A 20,569-nucleotide genomic window follows, 5' to 3' on the forward strand; every position below is an offset into this window, starting at 1 on the left:
CAATGACTTCCCATTCATTTTTGTCCATTTCAGGGGGGTGTTCTCTTACAATACCTCTTGCTGAAATTTGTTGACAGTGTTCCTAACATCCCAAAAACGCAGTTGTGGACAAAATTTTACTTGCCAATTGCATCAAACATGTTATAGACCTTGTGTATGGAAAAGTGTCTATAACTGTATTTCATGGTTGAAACCTGCTGAAATTTGTCCAAGGTGTTCCTACTATCTCAACTACACAGCTGTGGACAAAATTGTATTTGCTAATTGCATCAAACATGTTTTACACCTTGTTTATGGAAAAGTGGTTATAACTGTATTTCAATGTTGCAACTTGCTGAAAACTGTCCACAGTTGTTCATATCTCGAATAACCAGAACAATTTTTTTTTACATACAGAGTGCATCAAACATGATTTAGAGCTTGTTCATGGACAAGTGTATATTTCTGTATTTCAATGTTAAAACTTGCTGTCCACAATGTTCATTTCATGTTGCAACTTGCTGAAAACTATCCACAGTGTTCATTTCATCTCGAATAAACAGAAACATTTTTTTTTACATCCAGAGTGCATCAAACGTGATTTTAGAGCTTGTTTATGGAAAAGTGGTTATTTCTGTATTTTCAACGTTGCAACTTGCCGAAAACCGTCCAGTGTTCATTTCATCTCAAATAGACAGCACAGCAAAGAATTGTATATCCAGAGTGCATCAAACATGATTATGAGCTTGTTTATGGAAAAGTGTATATTTCTGTATTTCAATGGTGCAACTTGCTGAAAACTGTCCAGAGTGTTCATATCATCTCGAATAAACATAATTTTTTTTTTTTACATCCAGAGTGCATCAAACATGATTTAGAGCTTGTTTATGGAAAAGTGGTTATTTCTGTATTTCAATGTTGCAACTTGCTGAAAACTGTCCAGTCCAATCAATGAGACAAGATCAGAGATGTTGGTTCGAGCTGCCTTGCCCTATTATAAAATCACAATTTAAGTTTGCTATTCACAAGAAGCATTGTCTTATGTGAAGAATGAATGTAAAGCTATTCGTCTGCCAATTGAAGCGCAAAAGAAGTTGGGTGATGCAACAGAGGACAATGACCCAAAAGACAGAAGTAAATCAACAACAGAATGGCTTCAACAGAAGATGGCCCAGTCCCGACTTCCCGACTTTAAGCAGATTTAAAATGCTGTGACATGAACCCGAGAGCGGTTCACACCAGGCATCCTACGAATATTGTTGAACTGAAACAGTTTGGTAAAAGTGTATGGTCCAAAATTCCTCCTGACCTTTGTGAAGATCTGATCCGCAACTACAGAAAACATTCGGTTGAGGTTAATTGCTGCCAAAGGAGGGTTAACTTGTTATTAAATACAAGGGTTCACCTACTTTTTCCACTCGACACTGAATGTTCACATGGTGTGTTCAATAAAGACATAAAAACATATTGTTTGTTTTTAGTCTATTGTTGTGACTTAGATGAAGATCACATAAAATTGTATGACCAATTTATGCAGAAATGCAGGTAATTCCAAAGGGTTCACATACTTTTTCTTGCCACTGTATATTCCCACACAAAATAATTTCTCCACTGTCTGTATATGCTCAGTTAACCTATATACTATTTGAGGATATATTTGGATAATACTAAATCCTTCACACCAATGTGTGTCGACCAGCACAGCTGCTACATGCATCACTTAGTGATAATAAATAGCCACAATGAAAAGTTAGACATTCTTGGTTTTATTAAACTACAATATAACAATTATGGGCATATTTAATAAACTAAGAAGCATTTTTAATTCACATTTAAATAAAATGAAGTAAAACAAAGAACAAACATGCCTGTCACAGAACATTGAGGACAAAGAAAAATGGCTACTGCTACTGGTAGCAATAGTCTAGTCATAACGTGCAAATCAGACATTATTTTCCCAGATAAAATACACTGCCTTCATGGTCCCTCGCAAAAGATGCGTTTAAGACTCACATTTTAAAGCAATTAACCCCTTCAAAAGTAGGACTGTTTATTGCCTTTTCCTTTATTTTGAAACATTTTAAAATAACACATTTTTAACAAACGTGGTGTTTGTATCATTTGTAATTTCTTGAAATCTAAATGGATGAAAATAAAGTTAACATGATCGTTTCGTCCAATGACAGAGGGGATGAGAAAGGACATCAGGAAGAGTAGCTGTTGCTTTTGCAACAGATAATTGGGATCCTAAAAAAAAAAAAAAAGGCAGTGGCAAATTGACACTAACATTCAGCTAGTTAAACCGTGCCCCCTTATCTTGAAGAGCCACAGAGTACACACCATAATAGGCTACACAACTTTGGAAGGGGATTGAGGTCGGAAACTAGATTAAATGTGTAAATAAAACCTAATACAATATTACTCACACAATACTTTGGTTTTGTAATGTACATGACGGTGGATCGTTCAAGGCTTACACTCCATTGAGGGATGCAGGTTTACCGACCAAGACTACTTCTCCATAGGCAAGCTAGTGTTCATGTTATGTGCATTACCAAGTCACCCAGAAAGCATGCTAACTTTCAACAGCACACACCCTAGAGGCCTAAAGCAGGGCTAGCCCTATATTATACAGCTCAACCAACTGTTAATCGTTTGAGAGTTTAGTAAGAGATATGAAAATAAAATATAAGTGAGTAGGCGATGGACCAATCACTCAAACAACCAGGTGGCATGGTCAAAAAGCCACTATCCCATTTGTGAACCGGTGACCTAGTTTTCCCAGTCACCTAGTGTGACCACAGCTGCAGCTTGCATTGGTTCGGCTCCTTTTTTTTGTTAACGATTGAACTCATAACTTAAATAACGTGAAATGATTCCCCTTTTCTTTAGTGACCTAATAAAACTAACGCTCCCCTCTTCCCCCATATCCCCCCACCTCTGGATTTACCCTGCCCAAAGGCAGAGGTTGTTGAAGTGATAAGGTGAAAATGCTTCCCGTCATATCCGACATCCAGAGGTGTCGACTCGCTGTCATCAGTTACATTGACATGTGTTCAGGAAGCACATAGGAGATGTCATCCCATGGGTGGCGGTACAGGCCCTGTTTTAGCCTCTTCTGGTCCAGGTAATGACCTGGGATGGGAAGTAGAGAAAGTGATTTGATTAACTAGAACTTATTTAACTACACCTTATAACTTAGTATTACTGTGATATAGTGAAGGGTGGAGGTGTATGCCTTATGATTAACGACTCATGGTGTAATCACTACAACATATAGGAACTTAAGTAATTTTGTTCACCTGACCTAGAATTCCTTACAATCAAATGCTGACCGCATTATCTTCCAAGAGAATTCTCTTCGAAAATAGTCAGTTGCATATATCCCTCCAACCTGAAAGAACTTCCCTGGTCTCTATGTAAACTAGAAACCATACATCGAGGCTGCATGTATTGTAACTGGGGATTTTAACAAAGCTAACGTGAGAACAAGACTCCCTAAATTCTATCAGCATATCGAATGAGTGACACGAGGTCGTAGCGTTCTGGATCATTGCCACACTAACTTCTGCGATGCATGCAAAGCCCTGCCTTTGGCAAATCTGACCACGACTCCATTTTTTAAAGATTCCCAGCCTATAGACAAACTAAAACAGGAAACGCCCCTGCTCAGGTCTATCCAATGCTGATCTGACTAATCGGATTCGACACTTCAAGATTGCTTCAATCACGTGTACTGGGATATGTTCCAGATAGCCTCAGACAATAACGTTGACTCGGTGAGCGAGTTTATTAGCAAGTGCATTGGAGATATCGTACCCAACTGTGACTATTAAAACCTTTCCTAAACAGAAACCGTGGATTGATGGCACATTCGCGCAAAACTGAAAGAGAAGCACCTCTTTTAATCATGGCAAGGCGACTGGAAACATTAACAAATACAAACAATGCAGCTATTCCCTCAAACAAGCAAAGTGTCAGTATAGAGACAAAGTAGAGTTGCCATTCAACAGCTCAAACACGAAATGCATTTGGCAGGGTCTTACAGTCAATCACATATTACAAAAAGAAAACGAGCCCCGACGAACACCAACGTCTTGCTCCCAGACAAATGTAAAAACTGACACGGCCCACTACCAAAGCCTGTGGGTTCTCCTTCTCCGTGGCCAATGTGAGTAAAATATTTAAACTTGTTAACCCTCGCAAGGCTGCCGGCCCAGATGGCATCCCTAGCCGCGACCATCTGACTGGTGATCATTTACGAACATATTCAATCTTTCCCTATCCCGTACACCGTACGAGATTAGTTGTTTTTGGGGGTTGGTTAATCCGTTTAGGGACTCAGATACTCCCAGGATTATCAGAAGCGGGTCTGGATCTATTGAAGTCTCCAACTTCAGAGAGGATCCCAAAAATTCCACACCAATAACCATGCAAGCTAGACCATAAGGCAAAGCAGTGGAGCAGTGGAGTAGAGGCAGCCTGACATTTATCACATGTAGGGGATGTGGAAATATCCTATGCAGTTTAGTTTTGGAAAAGTGTAATCTGTGTAATACCTTGAATTGTATGAGACGATGTCTGGAATTAATGGAGCATGTGTGGATATACTCCAAGCTCTCTTCCCAGTCTGCCACAGAAATGTCAGTCCCTAGTTCTTCCTCCCATTTTGCCTTGATGGCATCTGTAGAAGGTGTGCTAACAGATTGAAAAGCATCAATATCAGTTTATCTGAGGTGGGGCATATTTTTATGCATCCGTCAAACATGGAAGGTTTAGCATTCCCAAATGTTGGGAGGTGTTTTCTAACGTAGTCTCTAATTTGTAGGTATCTGAAAAAATTACTTCTGGGAAGATTATGTTTCCCTCAGCAACTCAAAGGAAGCAAAGGTCCCTTCTATGTATAAATCCCCTATGGTACTTATCCCCAGCTCTCCCCATCGCTCAAATGTGTTATCAAGGTTAGAAGGGGCAAAGGAGGGATTCCTGGCGACAGGGAGCATGAATGACATTGGTCTAAGCTCAAAGTGGACTTTAATTTGCTTCCATATTCGGACTGTGCTATGTATAATAGGATTGTTACAATAAAGTGACATCTCCAGATTGACAGGCGACAAAATCACAGCACCAATAGAGAAGGGGTGACACTCCTCACGCTCCATAGTAAGCCAGCTGGATGCCGGAAGTGCGTCATCCAGCAGAAACGTAACAACGCGGAGGTTAGCAGCCCAGGTTAGCGGCCCAATAAAATATACAATTTGGGAGAGACAATCCTCCTTCCATCTTGGATTTACAGAGGTGTTTTTTTACCTATCCTGTGTGTTTTATAATCCCAGATGAAAGGATTGATAATTGAGTCCAGTTGTTTATGAATGGATTTAGGTATGAATACTGGGATGTTCTGATATAGGTAGAGCAGTTGTGGGAAGAAGACCATTTTAATGGCATTAATTCTTCCGAGCAGAGAAATTGGGAGAGTTCTCCAAAATATGTTTATGTATGTTTATGTAAAAGTATGTTTGCTTTGAGTTTTTGTATCAGAGAGGGGAAATTCTCTTTAAATAGTAAGGAGTATTGATTGGTAACTACAATTCCTAGGTAGGTCAATTTTTCTGAAGATAACTTAAATGGGAGAGGTTCTAGCCAGGAGGTGTTTTGCGACCGTATGGGCATTAATTCACTCTTGTTCCAATTTATTCTGTATCCCGAGAAGGTACCAAACAAATTGATCACATCAAGAATAGCTGGGATACTAGCCTGGGGTTCTGTTACATAGAGGAGGATGTCATCTGCGTATAGGGAAATCTTATTTAGAGTATCTTTAGTATTATAGCCGTATATTAGCGCATGAGATCTAATCGTCTGAGCGAGCGGTTCGATAATTAGGGCGAAGAGCATAGGCGACAGCGCACAACCCTGCCTTGTCCCCCCGTTAAGGTTAAATCGGGGCGACAATGATTGGTTAGTGAGTATTCTGGCACAGGGGTTCCTATATAAATGCTGGATCCAATTTATGAACTCATCTCCAATATTACATTTCTGTAGGAACTTGGTCAAAGGCCTTTTCGGCGTCAAGAGATATGACGGCAAGGTCCACGTTGGGTAACCTCTGAGAATACATAATATTGAGATTGAAGAATGCGTTTCTGTTAGGGATAAAGCCGGTCTGATCCGAATGGACCAATTTGCCAATTAAAATGCTAAGCCTGCTAAAATCTTTTGGTCTGTATTAAGGAGAGATATTGGTCTGTATGACCCTACCTCTTCTGGATCCTTACCCTTCTTATGTATAACTGTAATGAACGCTTCGTCCAAAGTAGAAGGGAGAGCTCCATCCTCATTGGCCTGAACCAACATTTTGTGCAGGTAGGGAGAGAGCATGTTGCTGAATGTTTTATAGAATTCACCAGGGTATCCATCTGGGCCCGGGGTGCCACTCTTTAGAGATTTAATTGTTTCTTGAATTTCATCAAGAGATATTTCCTTATTCAGGAAGTTTTAATCTTCCTGGTTCAAGGGCAGGAAGATTACAGTCCTCCAAAAATGTTTGCATAATTAAGGGGTTATAGGATCCGCTTTAGATGTATATAGAGTCTCATAAAACTGCCGGAATCTGTCATTGATGTCTTTGGGGGAAGAGAGTAATTCCCCAGATGCAGATTTAACTTTGTGAATCATTCTGTCACTCACATTTTTTCGAAGTTGTCTGGCGAGTAATTTGTGTGGTTTGTCACCAAACTCAAAATATTTTTGCTTGGCATAGAGAAAAGATTTAGCTATTTTAGCAGAGAGAATCTGATTAGATTCCAATTTTAAAGAGGTAATTTTTTTATGTTTCTCCATAGATGGGTGGCTAGCATTCTTCCTATCCAGTAAGTGAATTTGTCCCTCCAGTTCTTCCAGTTTTCCTCTGTTTTGCCTACTCCTGGCAGCCTGAAAGGAGATGATACAGCCTCTCAGATAAGCCTTCAGTGTTTCCCACAATAATCCTGTGTTGTCGTTGGTATCAAAGAAAAGTGTAATTTGGTCTTTAAGATATTCACAGAATGTTGGTTCTGTGAGGAGCTGAGGATTCAACCTCCAGACCCTCTCGTTTGGTACAATCTCACCTTCTCCCTGAGATTGGGTGACTGGACTGTGGTCCGAGATTATAACATCATGATACCTCACATTACAGGTATAGGGGAGTAGTCTAGCATCCAACAAAAAGTAGTCAATTCGAGTGTAAACATTGTGAACATGAGAGTAAAAGGAGTATTCCCTACCCGTAGGGTTAGCGATCCTCCATGTTAGAATTTGTTATGTAGGTATTTAAGAATTCGCTTGAATAGGAGGTAGGGGTTCGCCGGGTAGAGGATCTATCCAAATACTGGTCTAGCACACAGTTAAGGTCCCCTCCAATGACCAGGTTAGTATGGGAGATATCTGGAATCAGGGCAAGGACTCTTTTGAAAAAAGAGGGGTTATCAATGTTTGGCCCATAGATAGTAGAGTTAGGTAGAGTGGATTTGTCCTATTACGATCACATACCGACCCTCTTTATCCGCAAGGGTGGTTTTACGTAGAAAGGGAATTCCTTTTCGTACCAGAATCGCTGTGCCTCTCGTTTTGGCAGAGAAGTTAGAGTGATACACTTGCCCCACCCACCTACACTTAAGTCTGCTATGAGAGTTATTCTTCAGATGGGTTTCTTGCAAAAATATAATATCAGACAGAGTGCTTTCAAGTGGGCTAGGACCTTGCCTCTCTTAATTGGTTCGTTTCAACCCTTGACATTCCAGGAAGTGAATGTAAGCCCCGCCCTCCTCTCGTTTGTAGTTCCTATGGTGGCCTGCATACCATGTAACTTGATAAAAAGGTAAGAAAGCGCACCAAACCATCACGATCAGCATATGTAGCACCTACACCCGAGCAGTATCCAACCCACCCCTCCCCCCCTGCAAGCACCTTTACTTCCCACCCTGTTCCCCTAATTTCCCCAACACTTTACACCCCCCCCCCCCCCCCCATCAACCCACATTTAACAGGCATGCACAAACAGGAGAGAAAAAAAAGGAAAAATAAAATTAATAAACACATTGTCTGGCCGATGCCAAAAAAGCACGGCGCGACCTCGAACAAGAGGTAAAACAAAAATAAAATCCCAACTATACGTTCACCTCTCACGATCCTAGAACTTCTACTAACATATGAACTGAGGAGGCTACCGCGAATAAAGTGTTCAGTAAACCTAAACAGAATAAGTTGCAACTTAAACATATTGCGCATTTAAGCGTCATCCTGGGTCAATCCCAGAGATAAGCAAGATATAGCCTCAAGATTATATTGCTAAGCACTGCCGGTCAAAACATAAACCATCCGCAACCGACATAGTCAGCCGTACCTTTACATACTGTGGGTCAGGAGATCGGAACAAGGATTTTCTAAATTAAACGTTAACCCAATTAAAAAAATAAAAAAATGTATATATATATATTTATATATATACACACACACACACACATACATAACTACATACATACCCACACAAAAAAAACATATATATACATATATATTTAAAGATTATGTATATACATCCATATGCACATATACACATACAAACATTCATACCCCAGAATAACAATCTACACTGATTTAAAATATACACATACATAATACTAAAATGCTAAGAGAAAATAGTAATAAAGTACAAATAGTAATTATATGTACGCACACCTACACAGACATAAGCACTACAGAGGGCTGGTGGGACTCTAGTCGGGAGAGCGGCCCACGGCTAGACAAAGGCAGAACAGCACAAAACATCAACTTCCTAACCAGGTGTCTGCTTCTGCCCCTTCCCAACCATCACCCCCAGTCCCCTGCAAGCAATACATAAATGGTATGGTAGTAAGAATAATGTAAGGATTGTAAAATAAATAACGAAACAAAACAAAAGTGGGGGAATATAAGTATATCCGTCCGAAGGTGTCAGTGATCAAACCTGGAAGTAAAAATATGCGTCGCTCTGAGCACAGCCGGGATGAAAGTGAATTTAACGTTTAATGAGAGCTCTGACCGCCATCCATTGGTCGGCCCAGCGTCTTACATGTTCGGTAGCCCTTGTTGAGCCCGTTTAATACGGTTTCACCCAAAATGGTATAGTATGGATTCGAGTCCATGAGCAGACCCTAACACGCAATAACAAGGCACTCTAACCTGTACGGGGGATTGGTGTATATCCCCGGATAAACTTCTCTGCGTCCAAAACCGAAGAGAGCCAAATCTTCTCACCGGAAGGCGGGGTAATTCTTAGTCTTGCAGGGAAGAGTAAGGTTGGGCGAAGATGGAGTTTGTAGAGTTTGGTCATGACATCTCTGTAGTCGGCGCGATGCTTTGCCACATCGGGCGCATAATCCTCATAGACACGGAATGGGTGTCCTTTATGTGACAGGTTGCCCCTCATTCGAGCTTCACGCAGGATAAGATCCTTGGTCTTGAAACTGTGACAACAGATGATTACTGGGCGAGGACGTTTGCCCGGTCCAGGCACTGGGACAAGGGAGCGATGTGCACGGTCCAGCTGGGGATCCGAATCCAAAACATCCGATCCCATTGCATCCTTCAATAGCTTGGCGAAGAAGTCGGTGGGGCGAGAGCCCGCCTCTACGCCCTCTGCCAGACCAACAACGCGAAGGTTATTACATCTGGATCAGCCCTCCAGGTCCACCACTTTCACAGAAAGCCTCTGCACACTATCCTGCAATGACGTGCATAGCTTCTCTAACTCGTCGATCCTACCAGCGTTGAATTCAGAAGCTTTCTCAAGGCCCACAATACTCTGGCCATGCGAAGCGACCGTTCGAATGATACTCTCGATTTTGGTGTCCAGTTCAGCAATAGTGGCCTTAAGATCCTCAGCTATAGCAACACGTAGCTCCCCCAAAGCCCGGGTAAGTTCTGTAAGTGTCACGTTGTTGCAGGTGCCTCCCGCCATGTCTGTCTCGTTTTTTAGTGGGGAGTAGGCCTCCGCTGTGGATTTATTGTCCTTTGGTCGCTTATTACTTGGCATTTTCATATAAAAAGTTACAATCTTGTATTAGAAAGAAACGTTTGTTGTAAAAAGTGCCATAAAGTAGGTTAAATTAGATTATTTTGCAAAAAAGTTGCAGGAGCCTCTCACGCACAGCCGTTCACTCCAACATGCTAGCTCCGCCCCCCACAAGTGAAATATATTGAAACACAAGCTTAGCCTTTTGTTAATCACCCTGTCATCTCAGATTTTGAAATTATACTTTACAGCCAAAGCAAGACAAGCATTTGTGTAAGTTTATCGATAGCCTAGCATATCATTATGCCTAGCTAGCAGCAGGCAACCTGGTCACGAAAATCAGAAAATAAATCAAATTAAATCGCTTACCTTTGATGAGCTTCGGATGTTTTGACTCACGAGACTCCCAGTTAGATAGCAAATGTTCCTTTTTCCCATAAAGATTATTTTTGTAGCCAAAATACCTCCGTTAGTTCTCCACGTTTGGCTGAGAATTCGACCGGAAATTGCGATCACAACAACGCCGAAAAATATTCCAAATTCGATCCATAATATCGACAGAAACATGGCAAACGTTGTTTATAATCAATCCTCGAGGTGTTTTTCAAATATCTATTCGATAATATATCAACTAGGACAGGTGGCTTCTTAGTAGGAAAGAGAGAATAAAATGGTCGCATTTGTCTATTACGCACAAATCACTCAGAGCCTCCAGCTGACCACTGACGCAATGTTGTCGTTCAGGCTCATTTTTCAAATAAAAGCCTGAAACTATGTATTGTGACACTAGACACATTAGGGAAGCCATAGAAAAAGGAATCTGGTTGATATGCCATTCACTGCTCAATAGGGACGCATAGGAACGCAGAGCTTTCTAAATAAGAGTCTTCCTGATTGGATTTTTCTGCAATATCAGTTCTGTTATACTCAGACAATATTTTTACAGTTTTGGAAACGTTAGTGTTTTCTATCCTAAGCTGTCAATTATATGCATATTCTAGCATCTTGTCATTACAAAATAGCCTACTTTGGGAACGTTATTTTTCCAAAAATGAAAATAGTGCATTCTGTTAAAAATCGCGCAACATTTCAGCGTCCTGCTACTCATGCCAGGAATATAGTATATGCATATGATTAGTATGTGTGGATAGAAAACACTCTGAAGTTTCTAAAACTGGTTAAATCACGGCTGTGACTAGCGTGTGTTTCATCGAAAAGCGCAAGAAAAACTGGTCACTGAAATCTGAAATCACTGAAATCTGAAAAAAGTATCCATGCGCCCCTTTCATGGATTATTTAAAGGAAACCAAATTTAATATGGAGACGGATGCAATTCCTACAGCTTCCACACGATGTCGCCAAAAACGTCATTTTCATTGACAACAATCCTTTGAGACATTACAAATAGATCCTTGATTCCATCCAGCCTACCTCAATCGATTTTGGAAGATTGAAAAATGGACACTGTTTTCTTTTGTAGCTGCTATTGAATACAGATCGCCCAGTGATCAATTTGATTGCTTATTAACGTTTACAAATACCTAAAGTTGGGTTATAAAAGTAGGTTGAAGTGTTTTGTCAAAGAATATAGGCAACTTATATAATTTTTAAACATGACGTTGCGTGTTGGAAGAGAGCTTTTTTCGTGATGCAGACAGGCTATACAAATGGATATTTTGGGCATTCATGGACGGATTTAATCGGGAAAAAGACCAATTTGTGATGTTTATGGGACATATAGGAGTGCCAACAAAGAATATCATCAAAGGTAATGAATGTTTTATATTTTATTTCTGCGTTTTTGTGTAGCGCCGGCTACGCTAATTATTTTGTTTACGTCGCCTTCAGGCATTTTGAGGTGTTGCATGCTATCAGATAATAGCTTCTCATGCTTTCGCCGAAAAGCATTTTAAAAATCTGACTTGTTGGCTAGATTCACAACGAGTGTAGCTTTAATTCAATACCCTGTATGTGTGTTTTAATGAACGTTTGAGTTTTAACGAGTACATTTAGCATTTAGCGTAGCGCATTTGCATTTCCAAGTGCCTACTTGAGACGTCTGCGTCTCAAGTAGGAGCAAGAAGTTAACATAAATCTTCAATAATGTTCCAACCGGACAATTCCTTTGTCTGTACAAATGAAGCGGAACATAGCTACCTTTCACGTGAGCGCGCCAGACCGAGGCTGTGGCACCCTGCCAGACCACTCACTCAAAGAGCTCTTATGAGCCCCTCCTTTAGAGTAGAATCCTCAAAACAGTTTCTAAATACTGTTGACATCTAGTGGAAGACTTTTAATTTTTATCATAGGTACACTTCAACTGTGAAACGGAATCTAAAACAAAAATCCAGAAAATGACATTGTATAATTTTTAAGTAATTAATTAGCATTTTATTGCATGACAAGTATTTGATACATCAGAAAAGCAGAACTTAAAAAAAATAGAGAAACCTTTGTTTGCAATTACAGATCATACGTTTCCTGTAGTTCTTGGCCAGGTTTGCACACACTGCAGCAGGGATTTTGGCCCACTCCTCCATACAGACCTACTCCAGATCCTTCAGGTTTCGGGGCTGTCGCTGGGCAATACGGACTTTCAGCTCCCTCCAAAGATTTTCTATTGGGTTCAGGTCTGGAGACTGGCTAGGCCACTCCAGGACCTTGAGGTGCTTCTTACGGAGCCACTCCTTAGTTGCCCTGGCTGTGTGTTTTGGGTCGTTGTCATGCTGGAAGACCTTGCCACGACCCATCTTCAATGCTCTTATTGAGGGGAGGATGTTGGCCAAGATCGAGCGATACATGGCCCCATCCCCTCAATACTGCGCCGTATTGAGGGGAGCCTCAATACGGCGCAGTCATCCTGTCCCTTTGCAGAAAAGCATCCCCAAATAATGATGTTTCCACCTCCATGCTTCACAGTTGGGATGGTGTTCTTGGGGTTGTACTCCTCCTTCTTCCTCCAAACATGGCGAGTGGAGTTGAGACAAAAATACAGCTTTTTGGTCTAATCAGACCACATGACCTTCTCCCATTACTCCTCTGGATCATCCAGATGGTCATTGGCAAACTTCAGGCGGGCCTGGACATGCGCTGGCTTGAGCAGGGGGACCTTGCGTGAGCTGCAGGATTTTAATCCATGACGGCGTAGTGTGTTACGAATGGTTTTCTTTGAGACTGTGGTCCCAGCTCTCTTCAGGTCATTGACCAGGTCCTGCCGTGTAGTTCTGGGCTGATCCCTCACCTTCCTCATGATCATTGATGCCCCACGAGGTGAGATCTTGCATGGAGCCCCAGACCGAGGGTGATTGACCATCATCTTGAACTTCCCAGCCTTGTGCAGGTCTACAATTTTATCCCTGATGTCCTTCCACAGCTCTCTGGTCTTGGCCATTGTGGATAGGTTGGAGTCTGTTTGATTTAATGTGTGGACAGGTGTCTTTTATACAGGTAACGAGTTCAAACAGGTGCAGTTAATACAGGTAATGAGTGGAGAACAGGCGGGCTTCTTAAAGAAAAACAAACAGGTCTGAGAGCCGGAATTCTTACTGGTTCAAATACTCATGTCATGCAATAAAATGCAAATGAATTACTTAAAAATCATACAATGTGATTTTCTGGATTTTTTTAGATTCCGTCTCAGTTGAAGTGTACCTATGATAAAAAATTACAGACCCCTACATGCTTTGTAAGTAGGAAAACCTGCAAAGTCAGCAGTGTATCAAATACTTGTTCTCCCCACTATCTTCAATAGGGGCTGAGTTGAAAAACTACAAACCTCAGATTTCCCACTTCCTGGTTGGATTTTGTCTCAGGTTTTTATATGAGTTGTTATACTCACAGACATCATTTAAACAGTTTTAGAAACTTCAGTGTCTTCTATCCGAATCGACTAATTATATGTATACTCTAGCTTTTACGGCTGAGTGCAGGCAGCTTAATTTGGGAACGTTTTCCCATCCAAAATTCCCAATACTGCCCCTACCCCAAAGAAGTTAATTCATCAACCCAGTACACTGTAAAAATAATCCTGTAATTTTGACAGTAAAATACTGGCAGCAAAGTCAATAACTTATTGTAGATTTACAGGACCTTTACTAAAACACAAATGTACAGCATATTACTGTAACACCTGACTAGAGCAAAATGCTGTATTTCTAGAATTTACAGTGCATTACTGTCAGCACAGTAGCCAGTAAATTACTGTAGATTTACAGGACAAGGTTTTTGGAATGCAAAGATACAGTATGGCACTGTATTTTGTGGGGTACAGCTTTCTCACTAACACGTGCAACAAATAAATCCTCTTACAAGGGATGCCTCAAAATACGTTAATGAGCCAGAGATTATTTCTCTGCCCACAGCATTTTCTCTCAATGCACTATAAATCACAGTATGCTTTTGTAAATATACAGCCAAACAGGTAATATAGTACTTGAAAATAGAATTACCGTAATTTCCGGACTATAAACCGCTACTTTATACCCACGCTTTGAACCTCGCGGTTTATACAATGACGCGGCTAATTCATGGATTTTTCCCGCTTTCATAAGATTCATGCCGCCAAAAAACTGAGCACCGTCACATGTGACGTAAATCGAGCGCGCTCAAACTTCCCATCATTCTGATTACGGTAGTAATTTTGTCACCCTCATCATGGCAAAGACACGGAGAAATGCATATGATGTAGCTTTCAAGTTGAAGGCGATCGATCTGGCTGTTGGAAAAGGAAATAGAGCTGCTGCACGGGAGCTTGGCCTTGATGATAAGACGTTGGAAACAGCAGCGTGAGGAACTGACTCAGTGCAAAAAGACAACAAAAGCTTTCAGAGGGAAGAAAAGCAGATGGCCCAAAGTATTTGCAGCCAATTGACATCAGTGTAAATCGTGCATTTAAGGTGGCGCTCCTTGTTCAGTGGGAGGCTTGGATGACAAGTGGGGAGAAATCCTTCACTAAAACGCGCCGCAGGCGAAGAGCATCTTATGGTTAAGTCTGCCAGTGGGTCCTGACAGCGTGGAGTATTGTCAAAAAATCCACTATCATCAACAGGTTTCGAAAGGCTGGACTGCTGCGTGTTGAAGGGGCAGCATGAGCTCAGCGGGGTATTTGCCTCCGGATGAAAGTGACGAGAGCGACAATGAAAACGATCCAACATCGGATTAAGCAATTCTGAGGCTATTCAACTCCGACACCGAAGGAGATTACTTCAGTGGTTTCAGTGCACAGGAGGAGGAAGATAGTGACCAATGACTTTCTTGGTAGGCTACTGTTTTAATTTTTGTTACAAGCCGTGTTTCGTTAAAGCCTATTTATTTTTGTTACAAGCCGTGTTTCGTTAAAGCCTATTTATTTTTGTTACAACCCGTGTTTCGTTTAAAGGCTGTGTAAAGTTAATTTGTTTCAATGTACCGATAGGCACCTGCGGCTTATAGACATGTGCGGCTTATTTATGTACAAAATACATATTTTTTTAATAATTCAGTGGGTGCGGTTTATATTCAGGTGCGCTTAATAGTCCAGCAATTACGGTACAGTAGATAACAAAATATACATCAATTTGTTAGTCTAGGTGATCCTCCGTTTCTCAGTTAACTGGACATTCAATTTAGTGTTAAACTAATGAGTGAAATTCAGCATATACTGCAAACCTGGGTTGAATTCATTTTTCCAAGTATTTGAAATACTTGGTGTGCTGAATTTGGCCTGTTATGTAATGGCCTAAAAAGCCCACATGCTGCTTGCCAGGAGAGCTGCACCACAAGAATTTCAAAAACGTGTGTATTCGAACCAGATTTTATATGAGGTGGGTTTAATGTTGAGAGACACCTAAAATAAGCCAATGGGACTCACCGATGAAGCCCATACTCCTGCCCAGCACAAAGATCCCGTTCAGTGCACCAATCTCCACAAACTCGTCCGCTTCGTCTCTGTAACACATACACTTACCAGACTGCATCTCCTAAGTCACTATTACAGGCTTCTCTGAAACATGTTGGGAAAATACACTGCTCAAAAAAATAAAGGGAACACTTAAACAACACAATGTAACTCCAAGTCAATCACACTTCTGTGAAATCACTGTCCACTTAGGAAGCAACACTGATTGACAATACATTTCACATGCTGTTGTGCAAATGGTATAGACAACAGGTGGAAATTAGGCAATTAACAAGACACCCCCCAATAAAGGAGTGGTTCTGCAGGTGATAACCACAGACCACTTAGTTCCTATGCTTCCTGGCTGATGTTTTGGTCACTTTTGAATGCTGGCGGTGCTTTCACTCTAGTGGTAGCATGAGACGGAGTCTACAACCCACACAAGTGGCTCAGGTAGTGCAGCTCATCCAAGGATGGCCAAAGGATGGCGAGCTGTGGCAAGAAGGTTTGCTGTGTCTGTCAGCGTAGTGTCCAGAGCATGGAGGCGCTACCAGGAGACAAGCCAGTACATCAGGAGACGTGGAGGAGGCCATAGGAGGGCAACAACTAAGCAGCAGGACCGCTACCTCCGCCTTTGTGCAAGGAGGAGCAGGAGGAGCACTCCCAGAGCCCTGCAAAATGACCTCCAGCAGGCCACAAATGTGCATGTGTCTGCTCAAACGGTCAGAAACAGAGACTCCATGAGGGTGGTATGAGGGCCCGACGTCCACAGGTGGGGGTTATGCTTACAGCACGTTTGGCATTTGCCAGAGAACACCAAGATTTTCCAAATTCGCCACTGGCGCCCTGTGCTTTTCACAGATAAAAGCAGGTTCACACTGAGCACATGTGACAGAGTCTGGAGACGCCGTGGAGAACGTTCTGCTGCCTGCAACATCCTCCAGCATGACCGGTTTGGCGATGGGTCAGTCATGGTGTGGGGTGGCATTCCTTTGGGGGGCCGCACAGCCCTCCATGTGCTCGCCAGAGGTAGCCTGACTGCCATTAGGTACTGAGATGAGATCCTCAGACCCCTTGTGAGACCATATGCTGGTGACAATGCTGGTGACAATGCTAGACCTCATGTGGCCATTAGGTACCGAGATGAGATCCTCAGACCAATGCACCAGCATTGTGAGACCATATGCTGGTGCGGTTGGCCCTGGTTCCTCCTAATGCTAGACCTCATGTGGCTGGATTGTGTCAGCAGTTCCTGCAAGAGGAAGGCAATTGATGCTATGGACTGGCCCGACCGTTCCCCAGACCTGAATCCAATTGAGCACATCGGGGACATCATGTCTCGCTCCATCCACCAACGCCACGTTGCACCACAGACTGTCCAGGAGTTGGCGGATGCTTTAGTCCAGGTCTGGGAGGAGATCCCTCAGGAGACCATCCGCCACCTCATCAGGAGCATGCCCAGGCGTTGTAGGGAGGTCATACAGGCACGTGGAGGCCACACACACTACTGAGCCTCATTTTGACTTGTTTTAAGGACATTACATCAAAGTTGGATCAGCCTGTAGTGTGGTTTTCCACTTTAATTTTGAGTGTGACTCCAAATCTAGACCTCCATGGGTTGATAAATTACATTTCCATTGATCATTTTTGTGTGATTTTGTTGTCAGCACATTCAACTATGTAAAGAAAAAAGTATTTAATAAGAATATTTCATTCATTCAGATCTAGGATGTGTTATTTTAGTGTTCCCTTTAATTTTTTTGAGCAGTGTATAATGTGCATTTTAGTACACAGCCACTTAATATCTTTCTGTGTATGATAGGACAAACCTCCATTAGACCTACACACCTGACTTAAAACAGTTTGCTTTTCTACAAGTGATTAACACTCAGTCCAATTTTGAGTAGCACGAATTTGAACAGCAATCTCAAATTGACATCAATGAATGCATGATTTGTGCCTAAGTTGATGTTTTGCACACAATCCTTTAGTAATGATTTGGCCCCATGCAAGACCAAAGAGAAACGTCCTCTTACCGTGTGAATCCACCGCACATCCTAAGTAGGTCCACAAAGGCCACACCGATGAAGCCGTCCACATTGAGGATCAGGTTGGGTTTCTGCACACAGACAGGAGGGAAACAACAATACTTAGTTGATGAATCAATGGGCTTCTTCAACATTGCGGCAGACTGATCTACAAATCACCTTGCATCATAAATAACTTTAATTATTGTTTGGCTGTGAAGACAGTTCTCCCCTGCTCCGCCTCCACCCACCCCTCTGGGTCTCTCTTTCTCAAAGTTAAGGATCCGGATCACATTTGGCGCATGTGTTAATTTGACACAAAAAAATGTTTAACCTATCGATCACCTATATATTTTTAAACCTGTCGTAATGGACATTCCAGTTGCACAAGCAGGACGTACGCAGTCCCTACACATTGCATTGGAGCAAAATCAAGCCATATTTTGAGATGTTGGCTAATATTTATAGTTGCTGCAATATCGTGGTCACTAGCCCAGAGTTCCTGAAAAAACACCACGACTGACTGCCTGTCTGTCTGCCTCCTGCTTAGCCAATGTGTGCGCAATGGTGAAAAAACAACAAATCGCTAATTAGATTCCCTGTCTGCGTCTTGCTTGTGTTTAATATGCTGCCTAGGTAGCTCTACACTTGCGTTTTGCATTGGGGCAATGGAATTGTCTGCATGTTCTGTAACTCAGCAGCTAAGAAGAACATGAAATTGCTTGACTGCCTGTTTGTGTCACGCTTGTGTTTGCAATACTGTTACAACAACCTTTGTATGAACATGTGGTTCATGTCTTTTGTGTGCGGCATGTAGCCTAACTCACCTCCTGAAAAAATACAATTAAATAAAAATGGCGCTTATGCTTGTAATAGCCTACTGTTACAACACACGTTTGCTTTTCATAGGTTTCTCCTCCATCACACCATGCCATTGTTTTGAACGTTCAAGCCGCCCTCTATTGGCACGCCATAGCGGTGGTGATAAACGCTAAATAAACGATAAAGTGGTGATAAACCCATTCATTCTGGACAGACACCAACTACTGTTTCATCTAAATTACACTATAGTGCCTGTTCGAACATATCTTTTGTGTACAGCATGTCAAAGTTTGTAGGCTGCACCAGACAAAAGCAGAAGCAAAGCAGCTACATAAAATAAGCGGTAGTGGAGTGGGCAGCAACGTAAAAAACATCCTGCACATATACAGGAATCTTTAGCAATGTCAAATCAGGAACCGAAGCCACGTTGTGAATGGGCCACCAGTCAACCCCCCCCCCCCCCCCCAAATTTGATACTCTCGAACACAGCCAGGGAAAGTACCAATCTTTTTTCATCTGGACACAGAAATCAAGGGGTACACTTCATAAGGTTGAAATGACTGATACTCTATCAGGGTTATTAGTCCATGAGTAAGACCCCCGAATTTGGGCCATCAGGCTCACTTGGGATGACGATGTCTCAGGGATTTTCTTGAAGGTCTGTGTCCTTAAGAGTTGGAAAATGTGTGATGGCAATGTGAGCTTTCTCTGCGTTATCACTCGTTCATCCCTCCATCCCATACATTTTACACTATGACAAACAATGTCAGGATACAACAAGTTACTGCTCAAGCACACCCTTTAAATCATTACAAAGTTAAGATTCACAGCTATCCAGGGGACACATTTTTGGAATGTTAAGGTCAACAGAACTTTGACCTTTGGGCCAGTGGTGTCACCCCTGAACCTTTTGGACAAATGTATTTTAAAAAAAAAATGTCTGATATGGCATCTTCATAACATATCACATATGTTAAGCAGTATTAAAAGTTTACTTAAACATTTTTATGACAAAAATAAACAATACAATACTGTGCTAGGCAGTAGTAGGGTAGTCACTAGTTCACACAGCCAAAGTATTATGGCTAAACCCCACTCTACAAATTATGAATTAAGACCAAAAATCGATGACTTTGTGGCTCTTAACTAGTGGAAACCCAGTAGTAGGCACTGCATGAAGCCACCGGAATGACTCAGTAGCTGCTGTGATTGGTCAGGATTTCACAACGCAGTGGACCACTCACATCCCTTGACCCCTCCCTCACAGCACCGGTTAAATGTCAATGTCATCACTCAGCAAAACTCTCACTCAGAGTCTGTAGTATATCACAGAGCAAATATGGATATTCGGAACATCTTTCGAAGGAGAGGCAAAAGAAGCGAGCAGGTTGAGCATGAGCAGGCAGCAGTGAATGAGGTGGAGGGGGCAGAACAGCCAGAAACTCAAAGTGCAGCAGCAGAGTTAGCCACAGGTTAACATTTACATTTCCTGCTCCCCTAAATTCAACCTGAAGCCTATGTGGGTTATGAAAGCCTTATGAACCTGTCTTCGATGACAATCCATCAGGCAACTATGAGGTCTACCTGTGTTGATTTGAAGCTTCCTGGAGCAACCGGAAGTGGTTAAATTCAACCTAAAGGTGTTTTGATTTCCCCAACCTGCAGTTTGTGAAAATCACTGCATTCAACCCTGTGTAAATCAGTCAGTTCTTAATGTAAAGACTTTAAACTCTGGATTCTGTAAAAGCCTACCCCAATGAAGATATGTTTTTACTTTTAGCTTCCTGTGCCAACTGGAAGTGCCTTAATTGGGGGCATAGGGGCTGTTTCAAAGAG

The 20,569-nt window shown here is 41.9% G+C and overlaps 1 protein-coding gene across 1 annotated transcript in view; it reads right to left on the bottom strand.

Annotated features, from left to right (window-relative positions):
- Positions 1-1,153: 1,153 nt before the first annotated feature.
- Positions 1,154-20,569, bottom strand: part of LOC139377096 (ATP-citrate synthase-like) — a 108,172-nt gene continuing 88,756 nt past the window's right edge. Inside the window, exons 18-20 of the mRNA XM_071120133.1 lie at positions 17,921-18,003; positions 15,858-15,934; positions 1,154-3,114 (exon numbers count right to left, since the gene is read on the bottom strand). Coding sequence (XP_070976234.1) covers positions 3,020-3,114; positions 15,858-15,934; positions 17,921-18,003 — 255 coding nt within the window. The 3' untranslated portion in view covers positions 1,154-3,019. The remainder of the gene's footprint in view (positions 3,115-15,857; positions 15,935-17,920; positions 18,004-20,569) is intronic.

This window comes from Oncorhynchus clarkii, chromosome 20, assembly GCF_045791955.1.
Source record: "Oncorhynchus clarkii lewisi isolate Uvic-CL-2024 chromosome 20, UVic_Ocla_1.0, whole genome shotgun sequence".
NCBI lineage: Eukaryota > Metazoa > Chordata > Actinopteri > Salmoniformes > Salmonidae > Oncorhynchus > Oncorhynchus clarkii.